An 11530-nucleotide genomic window follows, 5' to 3' on the forward strand; every position below is an offset into this window, starting at 1 on the left:
GTTCAGCGAGCTCGTCCACCGCGCGGTCGTACTCCAGCAGGAACTCGTCCAGCTCGCCCGCGTCCCCGAAGGCGCCCCACTCGGTGTTGACGCACATGCGGCCCTCTTCCCCCTCCACCAGCTCCACGTTGTGCATCTCCTCCATGTAGCAGGCGTTGCAGCCCGTGCCTGGGGGCGGGAGGGGGGGGCGGCAGCGTCGGACCCACGGACCCCCCGGCAGGGGGTGCGCTTCCCCAGCCGCCTCTACTACACGTCCCACCCCTCCCCTCTCTTCACCCTTCCCCATGCTCACCCCACCCCCTCTCCTGGATGCCCCAGCCCGCAGGAAGCCCAGGGCAGCCTTCCCTGCCCCCACCGCTCCCAGGCACACGGCACCTGTCCGCTGTATGGCCGCAGGTGGATGGACCCACCCCTCTGGGCTGTCCCTCTTCCCCACCAGGGAAGGGGAACACCTCCTCCTCCCCTCATCTGGCTGGTTGGGAGGATTGAGAGAAACGTGTCCAATGTGCACAGTAGAGATGGGTGCTGGATGTTACGGTTTTGTCTATGCTCCACCCTTGTTTCCTGGCTTTTTCCATTCATACAGTTAAGCCGCTGTCTTGGGCTCTGTTTGGGGGCGGGGGGAGGGGGGCGCCCTGAGGTAAGACACAGTGTGGGACCGGCTAGGGCAGGCTGGCCCTGGGTACGGTCAGACCTTCCAGGAAGAGATGACACCACTTTGCTTATTCTCTTCCACTTGGACAAATCTGTCTCATTTGGTCAATTTACCAGATAAAGTTTTTAATTAAATCTGATGGGCCAGGTGCAGGTGCGGCAGGCGTGCCATCTGATGCAGTGATGCAGTGTGACTGCTTCCCATCAGGACAGAGCTTGCATGGGGGCGCCCCTGCCCTCCCCAAGCCTGCCCGGGTGCTCAGGCCCCGCACTGACTGTGGCCCTCACTCCTCAGGGCCCGAGGACGAGGCCCCTGGACAGGGCAGGGCACGAGTCCTTACCCACAATCATGCCAACCTCACACTGGCGGTCTTCGTAGTAGCAGGAGATCATTGTGGCCACAGTGTCGTTCACCATCGCTACCACGTCCATCTCAAAGTCCTGCCGAGAGCAGAGAAGGGGTGGGGCTGGGGCTGGGGCTCTCCGTTTAACCTGTCCTGGGCTGGCCCACAAAGGGGGGAGCGGAGACTCTCCCCGAGGGGACCCAGAAGGCCCTCGCTGACATGCTCGCCTGAGGGGGGAGGGGCCAGGGAACAGGTGCCTCCTCACCCCTCTCCGCTTGATGGCGTCTCGCAGGAGCCCCACAATGTTGTTCCCTTCTGCTCCCGAGGCCTTGAAGCCCTTGGTCCAGTTGAGCAGGATGCCCTGTGGGAGGAGGAGGACCTCGGTGGCCGCTGAGGAGGGCCGGGGCAGGTGGGCAGCAGGGAGCTCCCTTGGACCCCAGACCCCACTTAGTGGGTGAGCAGACTGAGGCTCCCATAGTTTTGAGAGGTTTGATGACTACACAACTGCTCATGGTTCTGCAGAGCGGGGTCCCGGCAATTTGAGGATGTTTGTGTAGTAAAGCCCAGAGACGTCCCCCCAGAGTGAGGGCGTGGGTCTGGAGGGGAGCAGCCTGTGTGTGAGCAGGGTTCCTCCCTCCTGGGGTGCACCCACTGCAGACGAAGGAGCCACTGCGCTCAGTGCGCCCTGGGGGCTGGAGAACCTGCGCATGATGTCGCTCCTGCTGCTGCTGTGTGTGAGGTTTCATGTCACAGACGTGTGTGCTTGATGCATGCAAATACATGTAAAGGTAAGGTGTGCACACAACGGATGTGCTGTGTTTGCATGTGTAATTGGCGTGTGCGTCATTGCCAAGCCTAAGGCAGGGTTCGGCCTCCGCCCGCACACCTCAGCCCCAGCACAGGGGTCACCAGTGATGACACCAGCTGCCGGGGAGCCCAGCGCTGCCACTTCCCACCGGGCCGGTCACTGACCTCGGTTCCCTGCCCGGTCGGTAGTGGGGTGTGAACAGGGGATGTTATGGGGAGATCACGGCAAACAGAGAAACCAGCCAGCGTTCGTGCCCACAGTGTCATGGGTGCGGGTAACAGGCAGTTTCCCAACAGGGAGTGTGTCTGAAGGCTGCACGGGTGCCTCTCTCCCAGGTGCATGTCTGTCCCTCCCTCGTCTGTCTGTCTGTCTGTCTGTTGTCCCCTTGCCCAGCCCCTGGGCCCCACCTTGTCGATGTCTTCATGCCTCACGGGAAAGGAGAAGGTGAAGCCCAAGGGCAGCTTCCTGTGCTTCATCTGGTGCTTGTCCAGGAAGTCGGAGATGCACTCGGAGATGTAGTCGAAGAGCTGGAAGCACGCGGCCACAGCGGTGGGCGGCCACAGCCCCGTCCCCTCCACCCAGAGCCTGCGCTGGGCCCCCAGCCCCCGGGGAAGCCCCCAGCCCCCGGGGAAGCCAGCTCCACTGTGCGCAGTCCCTCCACTTATTGGGCCCTGAGCCTCCCCTAGAGCGCTGCCGACGGCTGCCCCAGGACAGGGTGGCTCAGTCATAAAATTCTATGACTTCTGTTTCCTCCAGGTGTCCTGGCCACCCCCCTGAAGCTGTGGAGGACTGGCCCCCGCAGGTGGACAGGTGGGCCCTCACCCAGGTGGGGAGGTGCCCCTCCAGGACTAGAGCCTGAGGCCCCTCTCACCATCTCCGCGGTGCCCGTCATGGCGTCCTCGGGGATGCAGTACATCTGGTGCTTGGTCTTCACGCTCCAGTGGCCGGCCTCCCCCTCCCCCACCTTCACCAGCATCACCCGGAAGTTGGTGCCGCCCAGGTCCAGCGAGAGGAAGTCCCCAACTTCTGCAGCCACAGGGAGAGGAGGAGGGAAGGCAGGAGGCCCAGGAGTACTGGACAAGGGCTGCAATGCCAGAAGTCTGGGGACACCACTTTCAACAGAGGGAAGGGGGTCAAAGGTGAACTGGGAAGTCCATGGGAACCCCCAGCTTTGAACTGAAGTCACCCCCAGTCTAGAGCTCAACTGAAAAACTAGTGAAATGGCCCAGACTCAGGACTGGGGGCGGAGAGGGGGGCAAGTCACCACAGGGAGTACTTCCCCAATGAGATGGGAAGAGCCAGGTCCTAAGGCCACGGTGAGCCTGCAAGCCCAGGTGAGGGTCGGCCTGTCTGGGGCCCAGCCTCCGGAGGCCTGATTCCAGGCTGCTGGGGCCAGAGCCCTTGGAGGGGTCTGGGGACAGCTGCCCCGCGGGCGGCCCCACCCTTGCCCTGCAGTACCTGAGCCTTCGGGGGTGGAGCGTACGTAGGTGGGCAGCATCTTCACGCTGGCCTCCTGGTGAGTCTCCAGCCTCAGGCCACGGTCCATCTCCTTCTGCATCCGCCTCATCACCTTCTTCAGGTCCTCCTCCTGCAGTCGGAACTCCGCCAGGATCTGCTCTGCCTGCACAGGGGAGGGGAAGCCTGGGTACTGGGCACTCCCCACTCACATGAGGGTCTCCTTTGCTCTGGCCCTGGTCCGGGGTGATGACTCAAATCACCACCGTTAAAAACAGCTCAGCAATTAGAGCCTCACGGATGGGCCGGGGTCCAGGGTGAGGGCAGAGGGCAGATGGGGGAGGCGAGGCGGGGAGGAGGCGCTAAGCAGGAGCGCGGGTGAGGCCAGGACAGCCTGTCTGAAGGGCGAGGGGCAGAGGCATTACTGGGTGAGGGACGCAGTCACTCCCGCTCCAGGGCTGACACTAAGGGCGTGAAGGGACGGTGTGCACACTGGCCAGAAGGACAGTCAGGGCAGCTGAAAGCACTGCTGTCCAAAGCGTGGCAGGCTCTGTGGCCATGGGGGTCCCTGTGCACTGACAGGAGCGAGGCCTGTGCAGCCAGTGGCACCTTCCCTGCGAGTGCGATGGCCTGGAGGGGTCTCCTCCTGAACCTCCTGGGGTGTGGCCGGCCCCTCCTGAACCAGCTGCCCGTGCCCATGTGCCCCGTGACTGGACCTTGCTCTTCTCCGCGTGTGGGTGGCTGGCTCCCGCCCACCTTGCACAATAGTGCACCTTCCTGAGAGGAGGCCGCTTGGATTCACTGGCTGTTTGGACCCAAAGGAAAGGAGATACGTGATAAAAGCTGTGGGTCTCCTCCACGAAGGCGCTGGGAATCCAGCCCAGGTAGGGAGTAGCATATGGAAGGAAGGAAGGCCCTCCCCAGGCCCAGGGACCAGCCTGTGATTGGGCTCAGCCAGTGACCGGTGAAGGAAGCCTGGTTTAGCAGGAGAAGGAAGGTCAGTGCCCCCTGAGGCTGTGAATGCAGCTGTCCCACAACCATGAGGAGCCGAGGCGGAGGGAAAGCTGCTAGCAAACCACAGATGGGGGAGAGGAGCGGACACCGCCCCCCCCCCGCCCCCCAGGTGTGGCTATGGGAGGGTTTCCGGTTTCCTGCAGCCCTAACGCAGGAGCCGTGCCGCCTATCAGGACCACAGGACTTCACATGGGGACCCAGGGACGGTCACAGAGGGCGGGCTGACAAAGCACACAAGCAAACACGCAGATTCGAGCACCAGTGTTTGCTGAGCGGGCGCAGCCTGCAGCTCCTGGCACTCAGGAGGCCAGTGTCCTGAGCCCAAGCCTACCACTCTGCCTCCTCTGTCTGTCTTTTTGTTGTGGTGGTTGTTTTTTTTTGTTTTTTTTTTAAATATACTTTATTGATTCCCTACAGAGAGGAAGGGAGAGAGATAGAGAGTCAGAAACATCAATGAGAGAGAAACATCGATCAGCCGCCTCCTGCACATCCCCCACTGGGGATGTGCCCGCAACCCAGGCACATGCCCCCGACCGGAATCGAACCTGGGACCCTTCAGTCCGCAGGCCGACGCTCTATCCACTGAGCCAAACCGGTTTTGGCTGTTGTGGTTGTTGATCCTCACCCGAGGATATTTTTTCCGTTGATTTTTAGAGAATGGAAGGGAGGGAGACAGACAGACATTGGTGTAAGAGAGGCACATTGATTGGTTGCCTCTCGCATGCACCCCAGCTGGCGCTGGGGAGGTACATGCCCTTGATGGGAATTGAACCCTCGACCCTTCAGTCCACATGCCGCCACTCTAACCACAGAGCACCGGCGAGGGCTCCTCTGTCTATCATGCTCTCATAGGGACAATACCCCGGACCCTGAGCTGGGTGCTCCATACAAACTCATACCTGCCTGTGGCCCAGCATGTGGGAGGCCCGGGCCTCTGCCCGCCTCCTAGACCAGGAAAGGCTCAAGAAGCCATGCACCTGCCCCAGGACAGAACTATTCCCAGGGACCAACTAAGCCACTCACGGGCTCTACCCCATGTGACGCAGGTACTGGGAGGCCCTGCCCACAGGCCCCTCTGACCTGAAGCCTGCTCTGACTCAAGGTTCCACTTTCTCCCGGCTCACGCACACCTGCTGGGCCACCAGGTGAGGAGGAAGTAGTTGAACTTTGCAGACCCACCTCCCATGCCCCTGAATTGGTGCAGCCCTTAAGTGCATCCCAATTAACCCTGGAAGGGTGCCAACAGTGACTAATGGAGAGGGTGGTAGGCTAGTTCGGAGTGTGGGTCACTCATTGACTTAATGTCTGAGTCCTTGAGTTGTGCTCCATCTGCGGGTACAAAAGTGACTGAGGTTTAGTCTCCAAGGAGCTTACAATCCTGGAGGAGAGAGCAGACAGCTGTACAGATGGACACCGGACGCTTGCATCCTTGGGGAGCTCAGAAGAGACCAGTGGGGTCACAGAGGCCATGGACAGGGTCCTCAAGATCCTTCCTGCCATCCTGGTGCCGAGGGGTGGCCCGGGAAGAGGGACATTCCCAGAGGGACCGCAGGACAGTGCCAGAGCATTGGCAGAAGTGCAGGGGTTTAGAGTGGCCTGAACTGGATGCAGGCAGAGGGGCTGTGGTCAGCAGTGTTTGGGCTGAAGAGGGCATCTGGGTTGGAGTGCAGACCCTTCCAGATGAGTAACCATGACAACACCAAATACACGAAGTGTGGCTCCCAGCCAGAGCAGGGCTCCCAGGAGCATGCACTCCCTCAAAGGGGCGCAGCAAAATAAATGGGCGTTGGTGAGCAAAGCAGGCTCCCAAGAGGCCAAACCCAACACAACAGAGATAGGGTGCACCCACAAAGACTAGGATAAAAGGATCCTATACAATAGAGGGAATATGCAAATTGACCATCACTCTGTCAAAAAGATGGCTGCGCCCTCAGTGGGGGATGGGGGGGGCGTTCCATAACACAAGATGGCTGCTCCCACAGCGGAGGCCAAGCCTTAAGGAGCCTTAACGAGCAATTAGCAGGGACCTGAGGCCACACCCCCTGCCTATCAGGGCTTGACAAGGGTGGGACCGGCTGGGTCTGGATCTAGCCCAATGTTGGGGGGCTGGCTGGGTCTGGGCACACATGGGTGTGTGGGGACTTGACTCTGGGTGCCGTGGTGTGGTGTACCCCAGACTCTAACAGGAGGAAGATTTTCATATACATTTTACAAATTTTCTTTCATCTCTGACACTTCTAATATAGAGAAAGGGCAAATAGCAATATTAAAATATTTCCTCTAATTAATCCCCTTTTAATGTGCATGAATTTCGTGCACTGGGCCTCTAGTCAAGAATGATAAAAGCCGAAACAGGTCACACAGAAAACACAAGTGAAACAACAGTTAACTCAATGAACAAATCCCACACCCAGTTCTTTAAAAAGACCAATAAAAGAGCAAACACGTGGGCCGACCAAGGATGAAAGACAGCAACAAGCAAAAGGCACAGATATTCACAGATGAAGTGTGACCAGTTTCCTTTCCTCTGGCCCCAGCCCCAGCCTGCGCCCACTGAGAGCTGGAGAGGAAGACACGGCAGGGACACCAGGTAGGGCACCACCGACAGCCAAGGCCAAGAGGCTGGCAGAGGGCAGCTAAGGGCACTGGCCTGGGGCAGCCAGAGTGGCAGCAGATGTCGCGTTTCCTGAGCCTCCAGCCACAGGCTGCTGGCACTCGGACCCCTCTGTGCCCAGGAGTTCGGAGACAGGATGGATGTGGAGGGATAAGAAGCATTTACAAGGCAAGTGGGGGCTGGGGCCTCGAGGGACCCCAGGGACGAGTCTCCCTGCCAATACCTCTCCGTCCCGAGGCTCTAGTGGTGGCTCATGAGTGCCCTTCACTCTGCTGTGGGCCTGGCCTTGGCAGGGAGCTGGGGTGGGGGTGGGCGCTGGGGCACAGGAGGGGCGGGGCCAGCACTTCACATGGCTGGGCACCTGCTGAGTGTACCATGAGCTTCCTTCCCTGTGGGCAGAAGCATGGGCTTGGTTACTGGAAAACTAGAGGTCTGCCCCCAATATTCGTCCTCTCGGTTATAGTTCCTAAGTAAGTAATGGGCGACACATTGGCCAGAAGTTGAGTACAACACTGTGTGTGTGTGTTTAGGAAAACACCCACCACTGCTTTGTAACCAACTGAAATCTCTGCCTGCCCATCAGTGGGCTTCTGGGGGCTGTCTTTTTAATCCTCACCCACGGTCATGGTTATTGATGAGAGAGAGAGAGAGAGAGAGATCCATCAGTTGCCTCCTGTACGTGCCCCAGCTGGGGATGGAGCCCCAGCCTAGGTGTGTGTCCTCCTGGAATGAATCCCTGGACCGTCTGCTGCACCAGGAAACGTTCCTAACGGAGCCCCGGCCAGGGCTGGGCTGTTCTGGCAGCCAGCTGTCACCGGTTCTCACGGCCTTTTCCTTTACCACTTTATGCATTCACGTTTCTCAGTTTGTTCAGGGAACACCACGCCTGCTGGTGAGCCTGGGGGGCTGCAGGGACGGGGAGAAGGGGGTGCTCCCAGGCGTGCCTGACCCGTGTGCCCAGAAAGGGGCCTGGGGTCCACCAGCTGGGACGGCGCTGCTCCAGGCTCTGCTCTGGCCAAATCCAGGAGCCCGTGGGCGGGGCCGCAGGGCACACCTGATGCGTGCGACCCGTTTCCTGGAGCCTGCCTGCGGGTAAACGTCATGGGCAGGGAGGGGCCAGCCGAGGGGGGGTTCTCCGTGTTCTGGAAAGGAGTGTGTCACGGTGGCGTGAAACCCGCTCCCCAATCTCTGCTGCAGGGCTTTCCAGCACTTCGGTCACCGGGCAGCCTTCTGCAGCAGGAGCCCGTGCACCCTCTCCTCTTTCTCTGCTGCCGCCGCCGCAGCCAGGCACACTGCGGGGTCTCACCCACACAGCAGCCGGGGCCTTTTCAGAAGGGACACTGAGGCCGGAGGGACTTTGTTTCCAAAGGCTACTGTGCTGGGAACGCAGGTGCTAGACGTGGAGCCGGGAGCCTTCTCTCCCCTGGGCCGGGTCAGTTCTGCTCTCTGGGGCGCGCGCAAAGGGGCTTCTTTATCTTCTCCCACCCCTTTCCTCCCAGGGGCAGGGGGTGGGGCAGCTGGACCCACCCCGGTCTGTCACCACTGCCGGGTGGATGGTCAGAGGCTGCGGCCTCTGCAGGGGGGCCAGCTCAGCAGGGGGGTGGGTAGATGGGCTTGTGCAGAGCTGGCTGACCTGCTCCTGCCCACGGGAGCTTGTCCCCCACACAGGGTTTTCTCACACTCCCTCCGAGCTCGTCCCAGCACACCTGCTGGCCTTTCCTGCAGAGGCGGGAAGCAGGGCAAGCACAGGGCTTCACCCCATTGCCGAGCCTCCTTCTTCCTGGGGGCAAAGTGCCGGGCAGCCTGAGGGCCAGAACGGAGGGTGGTCAGCTCCTTCCAGGCTACAGACCGAATTGTGTGCCCAAACCCACACCGAGGCCTTAACCCCAATGTGATGGTATTTGCAGGTGGGGCTTTGGGAGGGAATCAGGGTTAGAAGAGGTCATGAGGGTGGGGCCCCGAGAGGAGATTAGTGTCCTATGAGAAGATGGAGAGCTGGCGCCCCTCATTCCCCTCACTGCACTGCCCCCCACCCCCATGAGGACACAGTTGGGAGTTGGCATCTGCAAGCCCGGAAGAGGCCACACCAGGGCTGGCCACTCTGGCCCTGACCTCGGACTCTAGTCCCCAGAGCAGTTACTTCTGCTGCTGCGTCCACAGAATTGGTTATGGTGCCGGAGCCAACTAACACACGGCCAACTGGACATGCTTTGAAGCCCCTGTGTCTCCCAGGCTCCAGGTACTCGTGGGGAGGGTTGGACCAGCAGAAGGGTCCAGTGAGGAGTGGGGGAGTCCAGACCAGGATCGCAAGGGTTCCCCAGGGCCCAGTTTTAGGACAGCATCAGTGGGCGCAGACCTGCCCCCAAGGAGTTCTAGAAACTGTTCGGAGCTGACATCTATGTGGTCAAGCCCTGTGGCCACACAGCTCTATAGGTTATAGAAGGATGACCACAGGTAAGGCCTGGAGGTCAGTACAGGTGAGAAGGACCACAGAAGCGGACGAGAAACCAGCAGCACTTAGGTTCCCTTCAAAGCACAATTTTTTGCATTAAAATAGTATTTATCTTGATGATGGACGCTTTTGTTGCCTCACTGACGCATTTGCCTCACTCTGCTCAGCCGGGACCAGGGTGTCGGTGACCCTCGGCGGCTGCAGGCAGCTTGGCTCCTGGCTGGGACCTGCACCCCTCCCTCGGGAGCAGAGACGGTCTGCCCAGTGGAGCCCCGCGTCCCCTGGACACACAGGAAGAGACAGGGGCCAGCCTGCGTCTGGGAATGGGTTCCCCACAGCAGCCACAGCCCCTCACACTCTTGCCACGCCATCTCCCTGCTCGTCACAAAGACACCCCCCACCCCGTTCCTCCTCAGGTGGCCACTGGGCTGTCTCCAAATCCTGCCAGCATGGGGACCGCGGACAGGGCCTGCCCGCCTGGCTTCCTGCTGGGGCGCCTGCCTGGGCTGGCCGTTTTCTCCTGACATCATCAGCTCTGCCAGCGGCAGAAGCAGCGCCGTTTGTGCTGACCTTGCTGTTTCAGAGGAGGAGGAGGAGGCGTGTAAGGTGAGAATCATGTTGCAGGGAAGGACCAGGCCCCTCCGGGGCCCCCGCTGCACCCCAGCCGGCTGCTTGCCCTGGGGCTGCCCTTCTCCTTGCTCACTACTTGGTCTGGATTTCTCTCTGTTTTGGAAAAAGTAACTGATCTCTGCTCCTCCCCAGGAGGGAACGGCCCTCGGGCTCCCCATGAAGAGATTCCTTCGAGGACGAGGGCGTGTGGGCACCTGAGGCCTGTCATCGTGTCTGCTGAGCACTGTCTCAGGACAGGGCTGCTGGTCTTCCACTAAGACCCCAGGCTCTAAACTCCCCAGACCCCAAACCAACATCAGTCGCTTCCGGACCTCTGGCTGCCTACCTTCTAGGCCGAGGGCTGGAGTCTGGAGCAGGGAGGGGCCTGGTCTGCTGGGAGGAAGGGCCTTTCTGCCCCACACAGTGGGTGCCCCGGACTCCCTCCCTGCAGGGCTTCCCTACAGAGCCTGAGCATCAGTCAGCTTCTGAGCGGCAGGCGCGTGTCTGAGCTAAACCCACCCCTGGGTGCGGGGACCTGGGACAGAGGCGTCCAGAGCAGAGGAGGCACAGCTACCTTTTCCTTCTTGGCGGTCTCCATCCCGGCACCGTCATCCGGCATCCGCACCGCAGCCCGCTTCTGGGCGCTGGGACCCCTCCGCCTTTCCCAACAGTTTTGGGAGCAGGACTGTCCGAGGCTTCTCCCAACCAGGGGCTGGCTGGCCTGGGCGCCTGGGCCACTATGGTCCCCCTCTGGCTGGGTTCTGGCTGGAGCGTCAGTCACAGAGTTTCCTCCTTTTCATCGTTCCCAGCAAGCCCACGAGCCTCGTCTTCAGGGCTACACCCGGGACCCTTCCCCACAGAGGCCTGGTCAGGCCGGGTGTGGCCGGGGCAGGGCCATCGCTGGGCTCCGCTCAGCTCTCAGGCTGTGCTGAGCTGTGCTGCGGCTCGGCCTCCAACAGACTCAGCAGAAAAGCTGCTGTCCCCTCGGTGCTGGGGACAGCATTTGAGCAATTAGGCTGAAGGTGACTGTTTCTCTCACACCCTAACCTGCTTCCCGGAGCTCAGCTGCCACCCAACGCTTCCTGCGGAGACCAGGTGTGCGGTGAATTCTCGGGGGGGGGGGGGCCAGGAGCAGGGCCTCCGCAGGGCTGGCGGCTGGTCATTAGAGCTGCCATGCAGAAAACGGGCTGAAGGCAAAAGGCCTCCATCCCCATCACCATAGCAACAGCCCAACGGTCTTGTCACCAGACTTGGCCACCTGTTCAGCTCCCCAGGCCGGGCCACACCCTAATGAGCAGAGGCCCTGAGAGTCGGGAACCAGAGGAGAGGGAGTGGGCAGCCGAGACGGACTCCCGGGACCCAGCACGCAGACGTCGACGCCTCTTCCCCGCAGCCTTGCGGCCCGGGACCTGCGGACTCGGGGACCAGGCGTGAAGTTACAAGGAATTCCGGGTTCCCTCCGTCCCGACGCTTCCCCCCGGGGAGGGCGTGTGTCCTGAATACGCGTGCCATTTGCCACCAAGGGCTCGAGGGGACTGCCGCCCGCCCTCCGCGGACCGAGCAGCATCTCCACCGCGAAG

At 60.9% G+C, this 11530-nt stretch overlaps 2 protein-coding genes across 2 annotated transcripts in view; one reads left to right on the forward strand and one right to left on the reverse strand.

Moving 5' to 3' along the window:
- Positions 1 to 186: 186 nt before the first annotated feature.
- Positions 187 to 11067, reverse strand: GCK (glucokinase). Its single transcript, XM_015568222.1, has 6 exons — positions 10525 to 11067; positions 3265 to 3427; positions 2678 to 2832; positions 2214 to 2333; positions 1264 to 1359; positions 187 to 1095 (listed from the first exon to the last, which is right to left on the reverse strand). The coding sequence occupies exons 1-6, from the start codon at positions 10567 to 10569 to the stop codon at positions 946 to 948; spliced, it is 729 nt and encodes a 242-aa protein (XP_015423708.1). The 5' UTR covers positions 10570 to 11067; the 3' UTR covers positions 187 to 945.
- The window catches only part of YKT6 (YKT6 v-SNARE homolog (S. cerevisiae)), a 14966-nt gene continuing 9301 nt past the window's right edge, over positions 5866 to 11530 (forward strand). Inside the window, exons 1-2 of the mRNA XM_006770382.2 lie at positions 5866 to 5959; positions 8173 to 8176. Of these exons, the coding sequence (XP_006770445.2) occupies positions 5881 to 5959; positions 8173 to 8176 (83 nt within the window). The 5' untranslated portion in view covers positions 5866 to 5880. The remainder of the gene's footprint in view (positions 5960 to 8172; positions 8177 to 11530) is intronic.

The sequence above is a fragment of the Myotis davidii genome, unplaced genomic scaffold (assembly GCF_000327345.1).
Source record: "Myotis davidii unplaced genomic scaffold, ASM32734v1 scaffold1364, whole genome shotgun sequence".
Lineage (NCBI taxonomy): Eukaryota > Metazoa > Chordata > Mammalia > Chiroptera > Vespertilionidae > Myotis > Myotis davidii.

Excerpts from the sequence above, each read along its gene's own strand:
- GCK (XM_015568222.1), bottom strand. The coding sequence starts at position 10,569 with ATGCCGGATGACGGTGCCGGGATGGAGACCGCCAAGAAGGAAAAG. Across the intron at positions 2,334-2,677 it reads TGACGGGCACCGCGGAGATG|CTCTTCGACTACATCTCCGA; the intron begins GTGAGAGGGGCC and ends GCGTGCTTCCAG. Across the intron at positions 1,096-1,263 it reads ACGCCATCAAGCGGAGAGGG|GACTTTGAGATGGACGTGGT; the intron begins GTGAGGAGGCAC and ends TGCTCTCGGCAG.